This window comes from Furipterus horrens, unplaced genomic scaffold (genome assembly GCF_987537825.1).
Source record: "Furipterus horrens unplaced genomic scaffold, mFurHor1.1.pri manual_scaffold_5, whole genome shotgun sequence".
Lineage (NCBI taxonomy): Eukaryota > Metazoa > Chordata > Mammalia > Chiroptera > Furipteridae > Furipterus > Furipterus horrens.
The window spans coordinates 195,679,486-195,704,455 of NW_028327175.1; the positions used below are offsets into that span (position 1 = coordinate 195,679,486).

The 24,970-nt window shown below is 53.1% G+C and overlaps 1 protein-coding gene across 1 annotated transcript in view; it reads right to left on the reverse strand.

Annotated features, from left to right (window-relative positions):
• DOCK1 (dedicator of cytokinesis 1) overlaps nt 1-24,970 on the reverse strand; it is a 385,242-nt gene that overhangs the window by 300,957 nt on the left and 59,315 nt on the right. Inside the window, exons 9-18 of the mRNA XM_090278686.1 lie at nt 24,423-24,504; nt 23,852-23,987; nt 21,345-21,417; nt 18,116-18,195; nt 13,248-13,373; nt 8,937-9,061; nt 7,847-7,945; nt 6,944-7,016; nt 3,314-3,417; nt 2,771-2,954 (exon numbers count right to left, since the gene is read on the reverse strand). Of these exons, the coding sequence (XP_090134812.1) occupies nt 2,771-2,954; nt 3,314-3,417; nt 6,944-7,016; nt 7,847-7,945; nt 8,937-9,061; nt 13,248-13,373; nt 18,116-18,195; nt 21,345-21,417; nt 23,852-23,987; nt 24,423-24,504 (1,082 nt within the window). The remainder of the gene's footprint in view (nt 1-2,770; nt 2,955-3,313; nt 3,418-6,943; nt 7,017-7,846; nt 7,946-8,936; nt 9,062-13,247; nt 13,374-18,115; nt 18,196-21,344; nt 21,418-23,851; nt 23,988-24,422; nt 24,505-24,970) is intronic.

Below are 24,970 nucleotides of genomic sequence, written 5' to 3' on the forward strand. Positions count from 1 at the left end.
TTAAAAACAGTGACATGTAAAGGGCACAGCATCCTAAGTAACTGGATGCGCGAAGCATGGGTGGTGGGACCCTGGGCGAGCAGTTCCACCTCAGTCTCTCCATCCGAACGACGGGTCCAGCGTTAACCAGTCACAGGCCTGGGCACACGGAGAAAATAGCGCGAGGCCCGGCAGCATAAAGCCCAGGGGCCGCGGCCCATCTGAGAGACGAGCGGGGACCGGAACCATCAGCCATACGTGGTGACACGCCACGTGTCTCCACTCCTCGCTGAGAGGGCAGTGCTGAGAAAGGCCGCGTGCTGCCGTGACATGCTCTGCGTCCCAGGGTTTAAAGGAGGCCTCCATGTCCCACGCATTACTATAGTTCTTAACACTGGTCAATCACGCGGATCCCATCCGGCCAAGTGCGCGCCACTGTGGCCACGAGGGAGGCCGGGGCCACCTCCGCCCCGTGCACCTGGGGGAAGGTGCACCTGGGCCAGTCACAGAGGAATGACTCTCAAATGACAGTCTGGGCATCCACGGTCAATGCCGGCCGGGGCAGCCCCACCTCGCACCCACTTGACATGCCACTGTCCCCAAAAGAGGAATCGTTGGCTGGGGAGAAATGAGAGCCAGAAGGCGCCCACCTAACCCTTAGTGGGCAGCATCACATCAGCATCTCCCTGTCGCCCAGCAACGGCTGCAGGAAGCCCAGGATGCCTCTCTCCCTCAGCTCCAGGGATGGAGTGGCCCTGGGGCTGGCGAGACTCAGGGAGCTCTGAGGGGAAAGAAATGTCCCCCTGAGATTTCTGTGACTTTCGTGCCTTGGGGACTTCCTAGTTCACAGTATCCTCCAGGAGTATGTGGGTTAAGAAGGACTCTGTGGGTGGGTCTCACAACTTAACTGCTATTCAGAACATTGTTTGAAGGAGAAAATATACTCAAGGTCCAAATAACAACTTCCAAACACGCTTTTAGAATATGACTCACATAGGCCCTGGCCGGGTAGCTCAGTTGGTTAGAGCGTCATCCTGATAGGTCAACGTTGTGGGTTCAATCCGCTATCAGGGCACATAAGAGAATCAACCAATGATGCACGGATAAATGAAACGGCAAATCGATGTCTCCCCACCGCGCTTTATCCCTTTCCCCCCTCCCTCTCTCCTGTCCTCTCTCACAAATAAATAAAAATTAAAAAAGAAAGAATATGACCCACATATATAAGATGGTGGATTCCTGCACAGTGAAAACAGAAACACACAAGCAGCTCAATTGTCAGCACCTACTGGGGCGCTGCAGGGCCATACAGATGGGGGTGACACCTCGCTGGACAGGCTGCCGTAGCCCCGAGTATGTGAGGTCCTGGGGGCAGCTGTCAGGCCCATGGACCATCAGGAGCACATCCAGAGAGTAAGCAGCATTTGAACTATGGGGCAATCTTTCCATAATCGAGTGCCAACCAGCCCTCGCCTTGTGGGCCACATGCTTTCTGGGCCCTAAACTGGCAGCCGCCTGTGCGTTCCTGGCCCCCCTAGCACAGAGGGATAAGGGTCTGCACGGTCTCAGGGAGAGGCTGCACACCCACGAGCTGGGAAAACTCACAATGTTTCAGGTCATGTTTCTAGAGTAACCTGAGAGATGTGTATCCCAATGACCTCCAGCTTTTGAGTGACAGCCCCCTCCCCCACACAGCCCTGTTCGGCAGAGCAGAGACAGAGGGGACCATCTGCAAAGGGCGTGCACCCCAACACCCGGTGCACTTCCCACAGCCACACGTGGTGCCTTCCAGACGATGGTGTTACTTTTGTCCTATGTTGATCCTGTTAAATTCCAAACGATGACTGTCCCTCGGGCAAATCCGAGATGCTGACAAGATTTATGGACACAGTTCCTGACAGCAACAAACACTAATAATCAAAATCCGCATTGGGGTGCAAAGAGGAAAGCTTCAGGCTTTCCAGCTGACTTTCAAGACTGCATAGAGTACTCTGCCCGCTGTGACACTGTCACATTTGGGGGGATGCACTTTTAACGGCAGATTTGTGCCAAGGGACCTCTGCCTCATCCAGACCGTGCGCAGGGACTAAGAAGTGCCCTGGCCAGACAGCCGTGTCCCCGGAGAGTGCCAGCACATAAGAAAAACATGGAGAACAGGCCGGTCCTGCACGGGGACACTGGACGCTGCCTGATGCTGGTCAAGGCTGCGCTTCTGTATGCCAATCAGCAAGGGGCGCCTTATCTCACTGATGGGGGGACTAGGAATGGCATCAAAACCAACTTTTAAAAAACAAGGAAAACTGGTCATTTTCTCAGTGACTAGCTTGGGGAGGGGAAGACACACAGAGGGTGGGTTCCCCGCCCCCTGCAGAGTCCTCACAAAGCCCTCTGAGGCAGACATGATAACCCAGGCACAAATGAGGCTCGAAGGACCAAGGTCAAGGTCATTGCCAGGGCAAGTACTGGACTAGCGCTTAACCCCAGTCCTCAGACTCCAGATCTTACGGATTTTACCTTATGTCATGGCACCTTCCTTTGGCTAAAAAGCTTTTCTAAGAGTCAATCCATTGCTCTGTCTACCTTTAAGGTTAATCTGAGGTCACAATCAGGCATGGATCTTGCTGTCCCATGGACGTCACCTCCTTTTCTCGCCCGCCAACACCCACATGGACCACCGTGGAGGAAAGCCATGACGGCGGGCTGGCTGTGTCCCCGCTCAACAGAAAGGGTAAGGATGGGGTAGAGGGAGAGAAACTGGGGCGAACATGCACCTGCCCCTCTAGCAGCTCACCGTTCTGGGTGAGCTTCGTGGAGCAGACGAGCGTGGAGATCTGGAAGGAGTCTTTGCTGATGGTGCAGCTGCCCAGGCTCTGCATGCTCTTGCCTGTGGCCGAGTGGCCCTTCTCCTCCAGCTCGGCCTTGGTGGACGGCAGGCTCAGGTATGTGGCCGCATCCTCCAGCTTCTTCGCTTCGGCCTGGGGGATGAATTAGGCCCCGATCAGCAACCCACAATTTTTCCTATCCCTTGTTATCCTGAATCCTTTTAACCATCATGATACGTGTTCTGTATCATTTGCTTAAACTGTTTATTCTAACGATTTCTCTGATTCCCGGAGATTAATTCATGTTACGCGAGCACCTAATGTGTTAATGTACATCGTCTTCTCTTGTTAGGAGCTGCAGAAAGGCTGGCCATTGGAAAGCGCATTGGCACAGCTCCGTGTCACTGGGGAGCAGCGCTCTCCCCCAGGTGGGGACATCGGCGCAGGCCGGGGAGCCCGGGGAGCAGTGGCTCGGTGAGCCGCAGCAGCATGGCGCCTGCCCGGCAGTCTACCTTGTAGACGATGAGGTCGTGCTCCCCGTCCCTCAGGGTGGTCCCGTCATATCTCATCAGCTTCACAAACGCCAGGGCAAATATCTTCTCGGACTTGTCCTTCGCTGCAACAGAAACCAATAACCATCCTCAACCGCTGCCAGGGCAGCGTAACCTCAGGAGGGGCTACAAGGGCCTCCTTTACGGAAAAAAGTGCCAGGTCTGTAGGGACAGATTGAAAGGAGACGTAAGGAAACGAAGAAACAGACAAGGTTCTCCAGTAGGAAAACTCGGAGCACAAATGGATCAGCTGTGCTCAAACCAACCTCTAAATTCAAAGCAGTCTCACACAGATTCTCACGGAAGAGCTTGCTCACGGAACCTGAGAACTGATGTGTGAGTAAAGGACTAACGGTGCCAGGATGATTTTTTAAAAAAGCCTGCAAGACTGAAAGCCTTGCGATGCTAATGGAGACGGTGTGTTCATAACACAGGGACACACACACACCATGGGGCACGGACGGGGCCTGGAAACACCGACCACCATGCAGGACAGCCAGAGGGGCGGAGCATTCCCGGAGGAAACTGGCTCTGGCCATGAACAAGAGGGAGGGTCCTCCCTCGCGCCATGCACTCCTGCGCTGATGTCAGCCACAGGGAAGCTAAGGCCCTGCAGGTGAAATTCGGTTCTCTTTGGTCAGAAAGCTCTCCTGCCAGGTATCTGCACGTTAGGCTCAGCCCCTCCTTTTGTTCAAGTTTCTGCTGAGGCGCCATCTGCCCTGCAGTGACCGGCCTGTCTAAAGGCGTAACGAGTGGCCTGGCCCCTCTCTTCCCTTGCCTGGCGTATTCTTCTTCATAGATGTGATGGACTGAATGGTGTCCCCGGATTGTTATGGTAAAGCCCTAACCTGCATGTGACCCTAGAGCAGATAAGCCTGTGAGCAGGTGCTCAAGGTGAAATGAGGTCATATGGGTGCAGCTCTGGCCCCACAGAACCAGTGACCTTCTAAGAGGAAGAGACACCAGGGCCCTCCTCCGTGTGAGCTCACAGCGGGAGGCAGCCATCTGCACCTAGAAGAGGGTCCTCACCCAGACCCAGCCAGGTGGGCACCCTGGCTGCAGACTCCCAGCCTGCAGAACTGGGAGAAAAATGGACGTCACTCTGTGAAGCCCCCGGGCTACGGTATTTTGTTCTGGCTGCCCGAGCGGACCCGAACAACAGCCCTTATCTCCACCACGTCACGGGGGGGTGGGGGGTAGGGGGGTGTCTGTGTGTGTGTGTGTGTGTGTGTGTGTGTGTGTGTCTGTGTGTGTGTGTCTGTCTGTCTGTCTGTCTGTCTGTCTAGTTTCACCCACTAGACTCTGAATGCAGGCACAGTGCGCGTTTTCTCTCCGCTCCTTTCCCCGGACATGCAGTGGTGCCCACCGTAGATTACGCACTCAAAAAAGACCCATTTGACTCCGGGTCGTGCCGACCAACAAGTCCTTTCAGGTAACAAAGAAAATAAAACATGGTGCTTTGTTGAGGGTAATGGTGGGACTAGGGGCAATCCCGCTGGATGGCTGGAAAAGGCCTCTCTGAGATGAGCCATACAGGAGCCAAGACGTAACCCCTCCAGGAAAAGTGACGACCAGGCACAGAGGCCCCTGAGCGGGGCCGGGTTTGGCTGGTCTGGGGACAGAAAGCCAGTGTGGTGAGTGAGCAGCGGACAGTGAGGAACCCAAGGCAGGCAGGGGCCGGACCAGGTGGGGACAGATAAGGAGTCTGGACTGAAGAAACGGATCCCCATGCATCCCTCCAGATGCAATCTTAGTATAACATGGAGACATTGCGTTTCAGAGCTAGAAGACATCTTTATTTACCCCCGAGTCTCTTTTTAGAAATGAGAGGCCAGAGGTCAGAGAGTGGAGGACTGCACATCCACCCACCTGGAGTCAGGGGCTCAGAACATCTACCCTAAGATGCCGCAGCCTGTGATAACACGTCTCACGAGTCTTCGCATTCTGGGGTCCATCAGCATCTGGCACATAGTAGGTGCTCAACAAATGCTAATTAGGTAAATGGAACAATTGACTAACCAAAAATAGAGGGATAAAAGTAAAACATATGGACCCTCGTATAAAACGGCACTAGAAAACGAACTATCTTAATGTTCAGGTAAAAAGAACAGATCCTTCTAAGTCTGGGCTGACACACAAAACTACATAAATAAAACATGTATCTGTGAAAGCAGCCGTGATTGGGAAGCACATGTGACCACACTGGTCAGCTGAGGGCTTCCCCTGATCCTGCTCTAAGTAGCTCAGGATAAAAATGTGCACTTTTAGTAACACTGCACATCGTCACAGCAAGAGAATGGACTGCACGTGTTACACACTCGTTAGCAGCTAACACGAGGTAGATAACAAATTGGCAAAGTGCCAGGGGCCACAGGCGGCCAAGTGCAGCGGGACCTAGCTCAGCAGGGCTGCCCCACCCAACTGGGCCCTGCAAATAGGGGACATCAGCCCCTGGCAGGCAGGCCCCCAAGCCACACATCTGCTGGCGCTCCTGGAAAACACCAGTGGAGGCCTCTGGAATTGCTAACAAGTTGCTAGAGAGTGTTACATATTTACATCAGCAACAAACTTTCCAACCCAGGGTGGGGGTTGCGGAGGGGGGCAAGCCAATCGCTTGCTCTGTTAAAGGGAGAGCAGCTCATGTTTTGCTAGCAGGGCGAGCGTGCCCTGTGGCCTCAGCTCCTTCCACTTCCGACCCAGAGGGAGGCAGATGGGCCGCAGGAGAGGCCCCGGGGGCCCCATCCTTCCAGCCGCTGACAGCTCGGGGCTTCATCAGCATCACACTCTGGATGCTCAACACGTCCCCGAGCCCCCACAAGCGGGGGCCGGGAGGCTTCATTAATTATACAGCTGTGTCGTGGTAGGCCGGGTGACAGCATCTTGTCTATAATGAGCACTTAAAACTGACAAGGAAAACAAGGATTTGGGAAATTAAAATGCTACAGAAGATACCCCTCTGCCCTACTGTGATTTATTAATTAGAGCGAATAAGCATGTGATAGCAGGGAATGAGCTCCAATTCTGAGACATGTCCTCCGTGGGTCCCCGGACTCGGGCTGCCCTCCAGCAGCCCCTCCCCCCTTGAAGCCCACTGGCCATGCTCTGGACAACTCCCACCCCCGCCATTCCCTTCATGCAGGGCGCCAGCCCCCCACGGCCCTGGCTGAGGTGCCCCTGCCCCCGGGACCCCCCACGCACACCCCCCGCTCTGCTTGGCCCACACCTCTGCATTTCCCACACTTGCCAGGCTGCCCTGCTCTACTGGGCTCCTACAAGCTGACCTCAGCGATCTTTCCAACGGATGGGACAGAATATTACAGGTCAGCACGGAAGAGAGGAAATCAGGAACAGAAAGCAGCAGCAGCTCCCCAGAAAAATTCAAGAAATTAAGGTCTCCTGTCATCAGCTCAACGGAAAGAGCTGAGAACATTTCCCAGGAGCAGGTGAACGCGGGACGTGAGCTGAGGTGTCAGGGCAGCCAGGTCCCGGGGCTCTCTAGAACGGTCGTAGAACAATCTAGAACAAGTGCAGCCGAGGGCATCTTCCCCCAGTCGTCCCTTGGCAAATAGGGGTGACAAGGTGATTACTCACAGTCCTGGGAGGACCGATGGCGGAAGGTGAACCGGAGGTGACTGCGGTTGGCGTCCTCGATGGGAATGGCCACCTGCGCAAGGGAAGAGGGACACGTCAGCACCTGGCCGCTGCGTGCGTGCCTTGACAGCGCCAGTCCACTGAAGCCACCCTGGCGCAGAACGGCCGAATCCCCTGAGCACTTGTCCCAGAGGCAAGCGCCTGGTGAACATTTAAACACGATAATGTTGTAAAGGATGCCAGGCTGACGCTGCCCGACGGCTCAAGGATTTGTAAGCGTGTTGATCCTCACTGTTAGGAGTCTATTTTTAAAAGCTGTCATTTTCATCCTGAGCCCCACCCGAGGTGTCTGGACTCTGGCCCTCGGCAGCTGAAGGGACGCGTTCTCCTTGTGACATACGGGGAAAGAAAAGAGACCGAGTGTGTGCCACCTCTCGGCAGAGACGCCCCGGCTCCCTCGTCTACACCCGGATCCTCAGCCGAGGGCTGGCCCGTGTGCAGCTGCCAGGCCCTGGGCATCAGCATGCCACCCACTGACACACAGGGGACACGCCAGAAGCAGGGCGTCTCCCAAGTGAGACCCTCTACCCTCGGGCATCTCTATCGGTCTCCACGTGGTGCAGAGACAGCATTTCACACATGAAACAAACCCAGGAAGAGAGAAACAAGAGCTGTCTTTAAAGGACTCTGTTGTTTGTTTCCGTGAACAGCCTATTTTTACGTCCAAAAGGAAATGAGACTAAATGTATTCCAAGCAACGCCAGCATGGTTCCTTAGCAACCTTGAGCGACTGGGGGAAGCTCCTCTGGGCTGGGCAGGGCGGAGGGGGCACTTCCCCAGGCTACGATCCAACGAGCCTTTCATCACCCACCCCAGGGGACAAAATGACCATGTCAACAATACCTTCACGGTCTCAAACCAGCGCGGCTGTTTAACTTGGTAGTAAATCACGGATTTGTACTCGGAAATCGCTTCATCACCAGCGCCGGGGAAAATCACGTGCTTTAAAAGAAGGTATAAGGAGTTCCATCAGATCTCACAGAGCTCGACACCCCAGCCCTCTCCCCCGCCCCTGCCCGCCCCCTTCAGACCAGCCAGAAGACGGGGAGCGCGCTCCAGGAGTGCCCATGACACGCACAAATGGATGGACACATTTAGCTAATGCCAGCGGCCAGCAGCCAACCTCGCTCCTAGGCATTTCAGATCTTGACGGCTCTGCCACAGGGGGATGCACGGAGCCCCACCCTCCTCTCCCTCGTGCATAGTGACATCAATGTTAGGGCCTGCAGGCAGTCAATCAATTCCCTCAGTAGGTCCCCAATAAATGGCTACAGACAAAATTTAGGAGGTGGTTACCCTCCCTCCCATTCATCCCCAGCCGTGAACACACCACTCAACTCCTGTGGGAACAATACTGGATAAGCCCAAGTGGCAAAAGCCAGGTGGGAGAGCACACAGAGCCACCCAGAGAGAAAGGACACCCCCAACCGCTGGCAGATCCGAGCCTCAGGTGCACACACAGGGACTGCCCTGACCAGGGTCCACAGAGGCCGCCCGGCACAGGCAGGGCTTCCTGCTTTGATGTGGCCTCCAGGCAGCAGAGGCCACAGCCCCTGACACGTCCCACAGGATGCTGTGACCCCTCGGGAGGACAGTGTGGTCCCCACCACCTCCCAGCAGAGCACAAGGTCCGTGTCCAAGTTCAAACCCCAGGTCAGACGCTCTGAGCCTGAACAAGCTGACCAGCTTCTCTGGGCCTCGGTTCCCCCATGGGTCAAAGAGAGCCAATGACTGTGTCTGAGCTCCTGGGACAGACCGGCCGCCAGGACCTGGGGCAGAGCAGCCTCCAGGCCGGCGGGAGAAAGGGAAGAAAGAGCGAGGGCTCTGCCCTGGACGCGGGCGTCGGTCCTCCCGCGGTCTGCAGCAGAGCGGACGGGCGCACTCGGAAAGGACCCCGTCAACGCTGCAGGCTCCACCCTGCAGCAGTAAGTACCTCCAGCCTCCTGCCGTCTTCGTCATAAACGGACACTGTAACCTCCACATTCTTCGCAGTTGTTTTACTTCCTTTGTCAAAATCCCCTTGGACTAATGTTATGTAGATGTCATTTCGAACGTCACCTGGGAGGAAAGATTATGCCTTTAAAGCCGATCCATGAGGCACTGGGTGACCATGTACTTTGCAGGGCCTTCTCCTAGCCGAGCACGGTACGTCCCCCGTCAGGGGGTTATGGAACACCCACTACAAAACAGTCTCAGCGTCTAAAGCATGAGAAAAGCAACTCTCATCATCATCATCATCATCAGACTTTCGAGGAAGAGGAAGAATGTCAAGGCCTTCGTTATCTGCTTGGTTCTCGCCCAGGCAGAAGAGCTCCGCCAGTTCTGGGCAGCCCACACCCCGCCTGGACCGAAGGTGGACAACGAGTCTGCAAGGACTCGTCCCCTCCTCCAGCGTCCATGGCTCACTTCGACCCATGTCACCACCCCTCACCAGACCACTGGCTGAGGTCACCTTGAGTCTTGGCAGCCAATGAGCATCATCTCCCCAGCTGTGGCACCAAGGATAACGGGCAACGCTGGCCTCTTGTGCACTTTACGAAGGAGCTGAACAGAAAGCGGATTACGAGTGCGAACCACAGCCCATGTCCTGAGCTGCCTGAGGTGGGGGTCGAGGGACGGGTCAGGAGCAGAGTTCTTTGCGTGGATCTCCTCTCCGCCAGGCAGGGATGCCAGAAAACACACCTGTGCATCTTATTTTTTTTTTAACTAAAGCAGAGCTGACATACAACACAGACCTGCGCATTTTGAAGAGAGAGGGGCTTAAACTGTGCAAACAAAATGCAACAAATGAGCTCAAGACTTTCTTCCCACTGAGGACAGTCCGACGGGGAGAACACGGCAAGCTCCACTAGCCACGTGATGTGGCGGGCACGCCAGGACCCCGGGGCTGCCGCTCTGCACTCTGCCTGGTCACCTCCCACGGCTGACCCCCCTGTTTGCTGTCCCACTGGGGACACGAGGAAGTTTTGTGCAGAGCAGAAAACAGCCCTCTCTGGGCAAAGAACAAGGATCCCTTAAGAAAAAAAAAAAAATCTCCTTGCTTTATTGTTTGGGTTTGTTTTTTTTTCCTCTTCCCTATTCTGCCTTCTAATGTATCCAACTAGTAAATTAAGCTTTCATTTAAAAATCATTATTATCAGACTCCCAGTGGGTTGCCACCACAGCCCCAGAGGCTGCTGGGAAAGGAAGCAGCCACACCACAGCTCCTGACATTAAGAGTCGTTAACGACGGAGCACGGGGTGGGGGCTGGGGGCAAGGCTGCAGGTCCGGAACCTGCCACCAGGGAGCTGTGTGGCCTGGGACAAGCCACTGAGCCTCCCTCCCCCCTGCTTAGCCACCCACCGCTCTACCGCTCCAGTCTTATCCTCAAGGCAAGGGGGGGTCTGTGGGACCCTCAGCCTGAAAATTCTACCAAGGCACAGAAGACAGAATCCAAAAGCGGACAAGTTTCACAGCGGCCTCGGCAGCCAGAGGACCAACACACGCTGGGAGGCGGTGAAAGGCCAGGGTCCCCCTCTCCCACTGGACCGGGATGCTCACCGTGGGGTCATCCCGGAGGGAGACCCCACTTTTTTGTCGGTAAAGCCCGCAGACAGAAGCTCACGACAGACACCCAGCACATGCCTCACTGGCTCTAGGGCATCATTTGGGGGACAGAGGCCTCCAGCCACCGTGCCAGCTCAGGGCAAACTGCTTCCCCACCATGTCCTCAGGGCACCAGGATTTCCAGTGGGTCAGCCTGCAGCTAGGGCTGCTGCCAGGCCCTCCACGGAGCCGAGGAGAGGCACGGCTCTGTGGGAAATGCGTGACAACATGGGCCAGCCTGGGCTCTGAGTGAAAGCCCCTCACGCCGTCTCTCCCCCAAGGCCACGGCTAAGCCACAAATACAGGACTCACTCAAGCTGGGAACCCCCACCCCCGACTGAGCACGTGGAACCTGAGGGAACACTGGGCGCTGTGTGGCTTCCCCAAGAGTCTCTTGGGACATGACGTGACTGGTGCAGACTTGCTTTTTAATTCTCCGTCCTAAGGGAAATGGGACCTGCGTGAACCAGAAGTTCCTCACGTCTTCCTCTGAACAAGAAGACATCCTAAGGCCGCCCGAGTTAAGGGACATAATCTATAAATCTGCATCTCAAGCCCAAATGCAAACAGTGCACCCACTAAGGAGCCAAATGAATGTGCTGCCAACTTGACGCATACAAGCAGTCGATGTGCCACAGTGTCCTAACACGCGGACTGTCACACTGCCGTACTGCCCCGCGGGGCCTCGGTGCTCAGCCTAGCCAATTCTGGACGCCTTTCCTGTTGATGTAGCAGATGGCATAGACCGTGACCCACAACAACCCTGAGAGGCAGTGAGAGCAGAAAGGGCACGTCACCAGCTCCCCTGTAGTAAACACGCCAGGACTCCGACGGCGTGCACGCGGAAGGCCCCCGCCCCCTGCACGCACGCAGCACAGCCCTATAAAAGGTGGCCACGGGCAGCTGTCAGACGTGGGGCGGTTTGGCCCCGTTTCCACTGCTCATTGGCCACGTGACTTCAGGCTACAGCAGAATCTTGACGGGAATTAGTTCAAAACCAATTCATGGGCTTCCAGGATGAGTGGATGGAAAAGCTAGACTGTTCTGGTGAGCGTTACTTCCAAACCAAAAAGTATCCCACGGATATAAAGGACAAATATTAACATGCTTCCCAAGATCTTGTGAGGACCACATCCGATTATTAATATGGAAGTTATTTGGCAACTGAAAAGTATTAAATAAACAGAAGAGATTAACCTTGACATGGAATTCTGTGACTGGCATAATAAGCTGAAAGCCCTGTGGCTGGGCCCGGGCAATTCTAGTATTGATAACAGGTGTGAACTGAGCAGGTGCCAGAGCTGGGCCTTCCCATCCTGCCCGCCTTCCTCTTCTGTCCAGGTGTCAGTCCGGCTCTGTATGTTGCCCACGCCTCCCTCACACACCCCCTGCAGTTGGGAGCTGACCCCTCATTCCACATGGCCTGTCACTGTCCAGCTGTCCAGCCTTCCAATCAAGGTGAGCTCAGGCTCCTGGTCTAGGAGCCCTGGGTCAGGAGCCTGCCATGTGTTTCAGGACACATTGGGATCTGAGAAGAAGCTGGGAGGAAGCAGTGACTGTCCACAGAGGAGGACATCATCACGCAAAAGAGACAGACAGCTGCGCGGAGGGAGCTGCAGAGAAAGGGGGCCTGGGACCCAGGCACACTCAGAATCTGGCTCTGCCTCCTATCCCCGGTCTCGCAAGCTGACCCATGGGTATTCTCTGGGTTTGGCCATTTGAATGGGCCTAGTGTTTTCTGTTACTTATACCCTCAAGTCTCAGATTTCGTGGGAATTATTATTATTCTCATTCTTCAAATCAGAAACCACAGCTTAGAGCAGTCAGGGCCTTGCCCAAGGCCACAGCGCTAGGGAAGGGCTCAGGTGGGATGCAGGCACCTGCCTGGCCCCAGGTCCTGCACTCTCACTACTGTGGACCCCGGAGGTAACAATGAACCTAACCTCCCGGGAGCCTTTGTTCAAAGCTTGGAGTCCAACAGGGATGGTTACCTAAACTGTGCTCCATTCTCCTGACCATGTTCTAGATGGTTGCATTGCTGTTATAGGATCCTCAGGGAGCCCAGGGGCATCCCTGTGAACCCAGGTTGTCACCATAATGGTGTCACCTTAGTCCTACAGGGAACCAGGCACCGTACCAACCCAGTGCTCAGAGCCAGAACATGAATCCCACACCAGCCCTGAAGGGCCCCCCACACACACACATCACCAGTGACTCAGTGGCTGTGTGTTACCCACCCAAAGGCACTCAGGCCTTCCAGCCAGAGGCGGGCAGCCACGGGACAGGGGCAGGGAAGGGCTTGCCCACAGAGGGACGATGTCTATCCCAGCTGTGGACAGGAAACCTATCTCGGGCCGGGGCTGCTGGCCAGTGCGCCTCTCGCCCTCCTGTCCCCACTGCGGCTCTGTCTGTAGGCGCTCCCTCCCAGGTCATTGTAACCAAGAGCAGCCGCCTCCCCTCGGCCCGACCCATGGCACCGGCCTGCAGAAGTGATGCAAGATCAGGCTGCAGTTTACAGCCATCTGCCCACCCAGCCCCTGCTCGCTGGGACTCCCACGGGTCACTGTCCACGTGGTGCTCAGTGCCAGCCAGGTGACATCCCCAGACACCGGCGGCAGCCGCACTGTGCGCAGACATGCAGAAGGAGGCAGTTCTTACCAGGCATGATGATCTCGGGGAAGCCCGTTTTTCGAGCGACTGCGGTGGTCCGGTCCACTAGGTGAGGAAACTCCTTTCTGATCTGATGGATGTCTCCCGGGAGTAGTTTCAGAGTGACCCACAAACCTAGGAAAACAAAGGATGCATCGGTCATGTTCTGTCTTGTACGTTTTCAAAAGAAGACGTCTTAGTACCAGCGTCAGTGAACGGGCAACGTCTCATTCCCAGTGCAACACCCTAAGAGAAAACACAGTGTATGACAGCGGTCCCCAGCCTCTTTGACACCAGGGACTGGTTTCGTGGAAATCAATTTTTCCACGGACTGGGGTGGAGAGGGGTGGTTTCAGAATGATTCAAGCGTTGGACATTCAATCCCCCCTCCTGCTGTGTGGCCCAGGTTGTGACAGGCCCGGAGGCTGGGGACTCCTGGTGTATGAGGAGGAGAGGGAGACAGAGCCAGGAAACAGGAGGCTGGCCCGGAGGAAAAGCCTGCATCTCATTAGCGAGGGTACAAATCTTGCTTGGGAGGTGCCTCGCGGACAGATGTGCACGTTAACAGCAGCTGTGCACCATGTCTGCCCAGAACCAGACATGCTTTTGAGTGGATGTGCATTTAAGATCAACCAGAAGGCAGCACTTTTCTGGAACTGGGTTGAAAGGCGATCACTTCTCGTTCTCCCAAGAAGGAGGACAGTGGAGGAGAACTTGGGAGGTAAATTCACAGCCTCACTAACCCACCAAAAGTTTCAACTTGCTAAGGAGTGTCCCAGCTCTCCAGAAGGTGAGCCGCAGAGCGCTGGGCTGCGGGCCGCCCCCGGGCCAGCCCCACAGGACTGGGACAGCCACAGCCAGTCCCCGTTTCACAACGTCCCAGCACAGAAGGAACAAGTGCTCTGCCCAGCACTCCGCTCTGTCCCCCGATGTGTAATGACTTCCAAACCCTCTAATCAAGACAAAAGGATGTTCTGGAGGCACCTGCCCTGCTCTCCCGCCTCAAAAAGCTGATGGAGAATCCCATTTTGCAGAAAACGCTCCTGAGCAGCAACGCAATGGGATGTAACAGGAAGAGGGAATCAAGGAGACGCGATGCAATCAAAGGCAGGAGACAGAGCGGCTGCTCAGCTCTGTTGGCCGTTTTCAAGGACGGCACCTCTCTGCCAGGTCGAAGGGAGGCTGCCACTAGTCGCCGGCACGTTGGGGCTCCGTTCCTCAGTCCCCTGGGACCTGACCTGCTTACTCCCTGGTCACTCAGCTTGTGGGCCCCAAGTGCTCATCAGAATGTAAAGGCATCTGTCCCTATGCACACTGTCTGTCTGTCCAGCTAGTCCTCCTCTAGACACATGCCCGCAGGGGACATGGGCAATGCACCACGGCCCAGCCCAGCACCTGCACTTGGCAGAGGGCAAATGGGGAAACCACAGATCCCACACCCTGATCCTCTAATTCCTCGTCTCTGGCAGCCAGCCTGGAAACATCTCTGTGGTCTGAGAATATCAGCGCAGCCTGTGGTTGATAAAATCCACAGTCACTGATGTTATTTCATTCCTCGCCAGCTGGTGAAACGCCCTCCCCCTTGCAATCTACTGATTCCCTCTGATTTATTCATAAGTGTCTAATGAACACCTACTGTGTGCCCAATACACACTGGTACTGCAGACACAGGGCAGACACTCGTTATATCCCTACCAGGGACTTGGCTTCTCTGTTTCTTTCTTTCTTTCTTTCTCTTTTTGTCTTTTACTATTCATTTTTTAAATAATTTTTATTTTCAATTACAGTGGGTGCACAATATTATATTAGTCTCAGGTGTATAACCCAGCGATCAGACATCATATAAGTCACAAGGCAACTGGCAAAGAATGACAGGTGGAGCCCCGCCCTGCTACACTCTGATCACCAAGCCAGGTGCCTGCCTGCAACCCCACCCCCGACTCACCCAGAGGTCGCGCCCCCTTGCTCGGGTCCAAACAAAGTGCCAAAAGCCGGGGGCAGCTCCAGACCCACAGTGCAGGTGAGCAGACAGACCTCTGAGTGGCTGGACACCGAAGCCCTGGCTCTGTCCTCCAGGAGAGCTCACCAGGTGATGAGGAGCCTTCACGGAGCGCAAGGGAACTACCCCTGCCAGGTATGTGGGGCTGGTCCCCGCCAGGGACACCAGGAGGCAGCTGCATCTCAGGAGTGTGAGCCTCTGCACACCCTGACGGCACGGATGTCTGCAGAGTCCTCCTGACTCCATGGTTCTCCAAAGCCTGGCAGCGTGTGGGAGGAAGCCAGTCACAGGGCTCCAAGGCAAAGGGACGAGGACAAGGCACTCAGTTCCAGCAGCCCCGACCCGCCTCCCAGACACCTTTCCCTTCTCACAAAGAGAGCTTGCTCGGCGACGTCAGTTCATAAACGAGTGACTCAATGACATGGGTCGATCGGTTATAACACAAGTTAAACACAGAGGTTACATTTTCCTGGTTACGGCTGGCTTAAAGCACATAGCTAACAGGAGAAAATCAGACTGATTTTCAAAGAAAAAGTGCATTTTTGGTTGACTTTTGCTTAATCAGAATAATCAAAAATGAAAGGAATTAGCATCCGTTATAGCTAAAACTATAGGAGCGGATGCCCCGGGGTGTCTGAAGATTCTCAGTCCACATAAATCAGTTAGCACCTCCAGGGTCAGGGTTCAGACAATCTGGGCTAAATATAAAAGACACTGTCAACTGGGACAAGGAAACCTGTTGATGGAAACCTACCATCGGCCAAAGCCCAGAGAGGAGACAGGAGCCACTGAGGGCAGACAAGCGTGGGAAACCCATGGTTCCGGTAAACATCAGTGTCCCCCAACCCCTCCCAGTGCCCACACTCCGAAGTGAGACCCGGCGGGCAGGCAGGCATCATGTAGGCCCAGTCACTGCTATGGAAAACGCACAGCTCCACAGGGCGACCGGCAAACCACACTCATCCTGTGCGTGTCCCCGTGGCCCCGCCCTCCCAGCTCCACCTGGTGAGCAGGGACAAGGGCCCCAGAGGGAGCCCCGAGGGAGGGACTTGGCCCAGGGCAGTTCTGGTTCCGAGGCCCGTGTTCCCCTTGAGAAGGCAGCGTCTGTTCCGTCTCTCAGCTTCACTGTGACCTGCAGGCACACCTCCTGCCCCTGGCATCGGCGCACGGGCATCTAGCGTCACAGCACCAGTGACACCGACAAAGGCCGGCTTTGGGTCTGCTTTCCGAGAACCTTCCCGCTGGCCTGACACCACTGCCTGCTTTTCCTGTGTGACTGTAACCATACAAGTTCATAGACACTCGGAGGGCTCTGTAAGAGCAAGGAGACCCGCGGGGACAGCTGCCATGGGGCCTCCCCGTGGTTTTCAATTAAAGGGAATATTGAGGGGAGGGGGGCGGTGTGAGAAGACAAGTTCCGGGTCAGCTTAAATGGCTCTGCCCAGACAGGTCACGCTTCATTCACGTTCGGGGCCGGGGTGTTGGTTCCGCTGTTGTCTGCCAGGAAGCAGGGCAGTTCACACCGAGCGGGACCGAGGGTCCCACCTTTTGCAGAGGACAGGGTCTTCAGATGCAGCTGGCACCCTCCCTTAGAACGGGAAATGGATCTAGTAACTGTTTCTAGTGACATGGGCCACCAGACCAGGAAACAGGTCCGCTCACCTAAGCCACAGGAGTTTGTGGGCAGAGACCACAGTTAACCAGGGGCTGAGACGGGGACCTCCCCACCTGTGCTAAAGGCAGCCTCAGGCCAAGGTGACTTCCCGCAGACTGGAGGCAGGGCCTAGGTGAACAGTTGCTTTCTGGCGGCGCTCCTGGTCACCTGAGTGCCGACTGTCGTCAGCGGAGGTGACCGGTTCATTGCCTCTGCCCCCGGGAGGTCGGCTGCTGGGGAACTTGTCAGCAGGGGATTAAACATGATGAGTGATGAGTGTTAGACGGGGTGTGGGGAGGGAGAAACCCCCTGGATTACAGAACAGGAGGGGAGTGAGTGCAAAATGAAGCCGCTTTCTCGGGGGGCAGGGCGGGGTGTCCCAGAAAACAGTGTGGCAGTGATCGGGCCACACAGGCAAGAAAAAGTGAGAGCAGAGCATGTGTGCAGGGGGGCTGTGTCCATGTCCCGCGTTTCTCCAACAGCACGGTGACAGTGCTGCCAGGAGACAGTCACCGTGTGTATTCGGGGAGCCATTCAGGTGTGTTTAAAAATGGCCATAATGAAAGAAGCTCGCTGGAAAAGACTGAGGAAGGCAAGCAAATTAGCTGCTTTAAGTCTCATCAGCTCTAGTTTCCAAACATTTCATTGTATCCCATTCAGTCTTCCTCTCCCATCCAGGAGGCTGGCTCTCAGCCGTGCCGATAGATGTGATCAGCAAGAAAACCCTCACCATGCTGTACACCAAGCACACAAGCACACACATTATCCAAGACTGCCATCAACACCATCTTCATCCTCATCCTCATCATCGTCATCTTCACCACCACCATCATCACCATCATCACCACCATCATGATCCTCCTCATTATGATCATTACCATCATCACCATCATTATTGTCATCTTCACCACCATCATCACCATCACCCTCCTCACCATCACCCTCATTATCATCAGTCATCACCATCATCACCATCATTATCATCGCCATCCTCATCCTCATCGTCACCTTCACCACCATCACCATCAGCAGCAGCAGCATCACCACCATCATCATCTTCGCCACTATCACCATTGCCATCATCCTCCTCTTCCTCCTCCTCCCCCCATCATCATCACTGTCACCACCATCACATCATCAAACTAAAATGCAAAGCATATGGATGGCAGTGTCCCAAATTCATGTACATGAACATTTATAGAAATAAAACAATAGAATACGTACCCTGGCCCTTGTGGTTGACTTCTTTGGCAGCAATGACTTTGTTTATAACAGTCTGGAGGAAGTCATTCTCCCCTGCCACCCTGGGTGAAAAACGGGATGACATGTTCAGCGGCTTGTGTCGAATGGCGTCGTCCAACGCGAGCCTGGAGGGCACGGGACGACCAAGACCACAGGAGACATGGGGCACAGAGACCCAGAGGTCACGGTAACAAGGGGACACAAGAGATCACGTCACCGAACGCGAGAGAGTCAGCATGAGTCAACGCACGACAAAGGACAGGATAGGTGACAAGAGAGACAGGGAAGAGCATTGATCAGGAAAATGCTGAACCACACGAGAAAAGTAAAGCAAACGAGGTCGACCCTCTCCCCAAGAAGTGAACGGGCACCAGACCTACACTCCATTCCTGCTGGGCAACAAAAAAGAACTAATCAGAAAGTGTGCAGTTGGATGGCATCTAATCCCAAGGGATGTTTATAAACACTTCTTCAATTTCAATAATTCTGAACTATAGCATAGGTCCAGGGGCAGGTTGTTTGAAGGGAAAAAAATAAAATCAAGAAAAAAAAAAAATCCCTCCAACTTAACTTCTTGGGAAACTTGGGTGGTAACGCTTCTACTCCAGAAGTCTATGTACTCAACGTGGCCTGAAATACTTAAATGTGAACAGAATGGCATAGTCTTCGAAGAATACAACTACCATCTCTGGGAAGTGGAACTGTGACACAATTATAAATGTGATCGTCACTGTTTTCGGGGCTCATGAATCAGGATCTTTTACTGGAAGCTGCACTAGACAAGAGGATAAATACAAACCAGGCAACACGTGCGGAGAAACGCCGTGAAGCACAGCGAAGGACAATATGCAATGAGCAAGAAAATATATGTCATGTACATCATGTTCAAAATTATTTTCAGGTCCCATGACAGGGGCTATTCATCACTTGAGCCCCCATTACTCAAGAGAGCTGAGGGCTGTCTTAATTTACTTCCCCAAGTTCAAAGACAGAGAGAGAGATGTAGACTGTGCCTCCCTTCCCTAAAACTTATCCTGTAATATAATAAATCAGTTTTAATGGAGCAAAAAACGGTTTCATTAGCGTGGCATTTCCCAGGAACTGGTTTCATTGCTTATTTTGCTGTTAAAAGCATGCTGTTCTTTTGTTGCTAACACTGCAAATATCAATCTGTGTATTAGCCTTCCTTTAATGGAGCAAGGAGTTACAGATTGCAGTAGGAGTTGCACACGTAATAATAGTTTTTAAAGTGGATGTTTTGCTAAAAGACAGGAAAAGATGGTGGCAATACGCCATCTCAAATAACTCGTAGCATGTCCCGGGGACATTTAGATCAGTGAATCTAAAACTAAACTCAGAATCCCCTTACCTTTTCCGACAATAACCCAAGTTTATTTTTCCCTTGGCTTTTCCCAGGAAACACCGGCAGGCACTGGGTCATTTCAACTCGGTGCCACATTTGGGCCTCAGGAAAGGAAGGTCTCTCATACACAAGAGCATTCAAGAGAACAGGGCTACGTTATTCCTCGTGGCCACAGGGAGTGGCTACGTGTTATCGTTTTATAAAGCTATAGTTTTATTTGACCTCAGTATCTGCCCATGTTCAGAAATGACGTTCCCCCTGTGTACTGAGGAAGCTTCCAGATTCTGCAGGACTGGCTTCCTTTGCAACCCTGTTCTCGGGGTGGGACCGCGGGGCAGCCCCGTCCAACAGAACATTCCGCGATGATGGGAATGTCCTGTATCCACGCTGACCGATAGGCTCCCCATGAGTCGTGCGTGGTACTGAGCGCTTCCGATGGGATGCATGTGATTGAGGAGCTAAATATTTCATCTGATTTAATTTTCATTCACTGACACAGCCCCAGGATGCCGGTAGTGACCGTATCGAACAGTAAAACGAGCCTGCGGCACTGAAGCCACGTAAGACTTGGCGTCCAGTCGTGGGCGGGGACATGGACACCGGGCCCACACTTCGAGCTCGGTCACGCAGGACCCTCTGGTATTCCCATGTTAGAAGACTGCACGCCTGTCTACTGGACCGGGCTTCAGGACGCTCGCTGACCAGGTCACCTGGCTACAGAGCAAATCCTCCTGCTGCCCCCGAGAAGTGGTCAGTCCCCGGCTGGGTCAGCTGGTCCATCAGGCACAGATTTGTGGTGCAAAGGGAAGCGCAGCTCACACCTGCTGCCCACTCCACCCCCCGCCGCCCAGGACAGGGCTCCTTCAGCCACCACGGAGCATCGCCAGCCTCTGCACCCCCAGTCAGCACAGGGAAACAATGTAAAATTTCTAAAATTAAATGTGTTTCCAGTCTGAGGCCACTAACGCCAGAACGGAAATGAGGAGAAAAGAGAGAATGCAGGGCAGGCACTCTGACAGGTCAGCCTAACTCACCCTGCCATTGGCTCTGCTGAGGCTTCACACCCCAGCAGGAAGCTGTCTCTGACAAGCCACCGAACCCACTCTCAGTCCTCCTCCTCCCTTGCCACCTGTCAGAGGTGCAGCAGGGCCCAAGTGACCTCACACCCTTCTCTAGGGACCCTCTTGCTTTAATCTCCAGGGAAGTAACATCAATTCTTTCAGCCTTTCCCACAGGATCTACCTTCAAATCAGAGAATCAATTTAACGAATCTCCTCTGAATGCCGTTCAGGCTTCCCGCACCTCTCTATAGACTTCATGCCCGAGTTAGACAAATCCTTCCGAAGGGGAGCACAGATACAGGCCACTCTCAGCAACAACCGAGGCAGAAAAATCAGCAGCGTAAGTGTTGGCTTGAAACTATTATGTCTCGCTTTACGAAAGAATTCATCATTATTTTGTTTGGCTTGCTATTTTAAAAGCAGCAACCTCCTGTGATAAATTTGAAAGTGGTGTATTTTGAAAACATGAATCGCTGCTAGAATAAATCAATTATGTAAAGAAACATTCACGCTCAGAGCAGAATCGTAATTCTGCATGTCCTGCATGATAAAATGATTCTGGGGTCACACTTAAAATATTCTACTAGCAAGACCAAACTTTACCCCAAGATTCTTTCCTGGCTACCAAAATCTCATGTGCTACAATGACTACATAGATTGTTCGTTATTTTAAAATAATCTATCCCTATTCGTGCTGAATTTATAAACTTAATTACGAAGATAATGATTACGAACATACGTTTTCTATATTGTATGTGGTTAAGTGCTTGGATTGCTTCATACTTACGGCTGAAAGGGAATAAAATGCTGTTTATCTTCATCATCCACTTTTCCATTTATTATATCCGTTACATCCATCACTGAGGACAAGAAAAGCACAAAGATTGTTTTGTTTAAATGCTATCATCAGAGAAAACAAACAAACAAAGGGACTTCAGAATGCCTTCTTACAAGCAATAGCGTGAACCGCACGGCAGAATTTTCTCATATTCAAGTACATCATTTCCCTGTTGGGAAGACAAGTTCAGTTCCCTGAGCACGCTGCCCAAACAGGGTTGGAGCTCAACCGGCAGAGTTCCATTTAATAAAGTCCTTCGCCTGTTACCCAGCTGGCCCCCTTGAGCTGCACTTTGCAAGAAAACTTTGTGTGATGATGAAAAGTCCTAGAACAGCGAGCACCTAGAACGGGACAAGTGGGAGGGAGGAACTGAACCGTTCCTGTGCCTTCCCGTGGCTTTGCCTGCATGGGGCTGTGCAGCCAAGGTGGCCGCAGCAGCAGGCACGTACCAGGGAGACACAGCTGTCACAGCACGGTCTTTATAGTCTGGCGAGGTGGGCAAATAAGTTTAATAGTTGTGCATGGACAGAGAGGTGAGGCGAGTCCCGTGATGGAAGGGAACGTAGAGTTCGGGGCCCAGAGGAGGGGTACCTAAGCCAGACTGTGGTAGACGTGGGGCTCATGGAAAACTTGACAGGAAAGGATGCTTTGCATTGACTTTTCTTTATAAAAAAAAAATTAAATTAAATGCACAGGGTACAATCTAGTTCAATGAATTCTGCAAATGCATAAATCCATGTAAAGACCACTCCAATCAAAAGGTAAATCATTTTCATCACACACACATAAAGTCCACCTGTGAAAGCTGAGAAGATTCTGGTTTGAATCAACAGGAAGGGAAAACTGTTAGCCTCTGGCCTGGATGTCCTCAGGGTATAGGGAAGTCCCTGTTCTCACAGGAACTTACCACGTTATTAGTCCCCAAGTAACCAAAGGATTTACGGCACCCGTGTGGGAAAGAGGCCCAACTCACACACTGTCAAAGGCTGCTCTGGTCCCCTATGGGAAGCCCAACACGTCTGAAGTAAAAACAGAACGATTTCTTCAAAGCCACCATGGAGATGGGGAAGAAAAAAAAGGACTCCTGAAAAATCGCAGGTATTTCAACCATATCAGATTACACATGAAAGAAACTACAGGGTCCGAAAACAGAGGTGTGCCGTTAAAGCATTTAGTCAAGAAATAAGGAACAAAAACGTGAAAGAATTTCTTGAGCTCAGAAAGGCAGCTCCCCTCAAAGCCTCCCTCACAAATGGCGAGTTCAGTGGCAGACCCCTCGAGGGAGCCCGGTTGGTGAGTGTCGCTGCTATTATTTACTCCATATGACATAGTGAATCATTTATCTGAATCATTTATTTAAGTGATTGAATATGTTTTTCCAGAAAAATCCGGGCAGAGCACAGAGGACTTTCTGATCAGTGAGAACTCTATGATACTGTAATGGGGAACACAAGTCCCTAGACACTTATCAGAACCCCAGGGTGGGCAACGCCAAGAGGGAGCCCTCATGTAAATTACGGACTCTGGGTGATGATGACACCTCCCTGGGGGCTCACCAATTGCAACAAACGTGTTCTCTGGTGGGGGCTGTCGAGAGTGGGGGAGGCTTTGCGAGGGGGTGCAGGCAGTAGGTGGAAACACTGACATCTGTAATTTCTGCTGAACTGTGCTATGAACCTAAAACCATCCTACAAATAAAGTCTGTTTAAAGCAGTCAAAAACAAAACCACCAAACCAAACTAAGCCCCGAGTTTCCTGGCCGCCCAGGTGAGGAACGCCTTCCATTGCTGTCCGTTCACGGTCTCCAGCTGTGGAGCAGAAAGGGACAGGTCCCCCCACATGCACAGTCATGCAAACCACGAGGCTCACACACGGGACCCGGACAAGGGTGGCACTCACAGCTACCAGCACCCAGTGAGGGAGGGCACCGTCCCCAGGGTGACAGAGGAGCGACACGGAAAGAGGCCGGCTCATGAGAGCTTTCGGGGACACACTCGCTTCCCTCACCGGGGTAACTCATCCCTCCCTTTTCCTGGTTTGTCACCCAACAAAACAAAAATTGACAGCAATACGGAGATTTAACGGCCCCGCAGGTTGGGAAAACTGTGTCCTCCCACTGCTCGTGGGCCCCTCAGTGCCAATTCACTCCTAAATCAATCCGTCCCAGAGTCCAGAAAGCCTGCCCACCACCAATGGCCGGCTGTCCTCCAGGCTGAAAACATGGCCCAGGGTCCCCTGCAGGAGAGGCGGCCGCTTGAAACCCCAGTAAACGATTCACACTGAGACTCAGGCTGCATCCCCAGCAGCCCCTGGACTTGAAAGCACCCACGACAGAATGGACGGAACTTCTTCTCAGCCACAGAAAAGCCAACAAATCAGAGTCAGCAGCAGCTCTGCTCTGTACGAAGGGGGTGACCCGGGAACCCGCAAGGAGAAGAGGAAGGAGACAGAGTTACCTGCCACCCCAAAAGGCCTTCGCAGGCCCGAGGTGAGCTTCCTGGTGTTGCTGTCCCGCAGCTCCATGCGACCCACTCGGACGATCTGACAGACAAAGCTGATTTTCTCCCTTTTTAGGTCTTTGCTCCCGAGGTCCTAGAAATAGGAATTTCCATAAATTAGTTCGGAGCGCCATGACTCAATGCAGGTTCGATTGAAACAGACAGGAAAGAGATGCACAGAGACTCATTTCTCCGACCAGTTTGTAGCATTTTAGTAAGCTGTTCACATCACAAAAAGGAAGTGGATAACCATAGTCAATTAACTTGAAGTAAACTTAAGATACAGGGTAAGAGGTGTGTCCATGGGAATACACGGTAAATCCTTGTTCTGGGATTCTGAGGGCAGCCAGAGGCCCAGAGGCTTCTGGGAAGGGCGTTATTATTTCTAAAGGACCATGGAGGATGGGCAGCCCAGGAGCTCATCCTCCCAAGTGTGGTGAGAGGTCAGGGTGGGGCGTGGGGGTGCGGGGCATTAAAAATAGTCGTTAGAAAGGTGAGTGACCCTAGTCACAACTTCGGGTGCACTTACAGTAAAGACCGCTCGCAAATTATGCAATCTGTCTATATCTTTCGGCAGCCCCGAGCTGGACCAGCGCACCAGGTAGTTCTCGCTTGGAAAAGAAAGAAGCAAAGAAAGAAAAGCAAATTAATTTTCCCACTACGACAGGACTTCAGAGGTACATCCGTATCGACATATAAGTAATACCACCGAGGCCCACCATGCGAGGTCAGAAATGTCAGCAACGCCCAACACAGCTGCCCTACTGTTACCAGAGGAGACCACGATTCCCCACGTGGGGGGGTGGGGATCGAGGCCTGCCCGGACAAAATCCTCGGGAGGCCTCAGCTTCGGATGTCTAGGGTTATAATTACAACGGAATTATATGAAAATGGCATTTCAACATTGATTGTTTTTAAAGCTTGCTTGTTCACTTAGAAGGACTATAATCTAAAATCTACCATTTATTCATTTACAGTATAAAATAAACATTGCATATTTCAGAGGCTGACAAACCAAATATGACCTAAAAAAACACAAACAAAATCCTATGTCCAGAAGAAATAAGTCCTTATCAA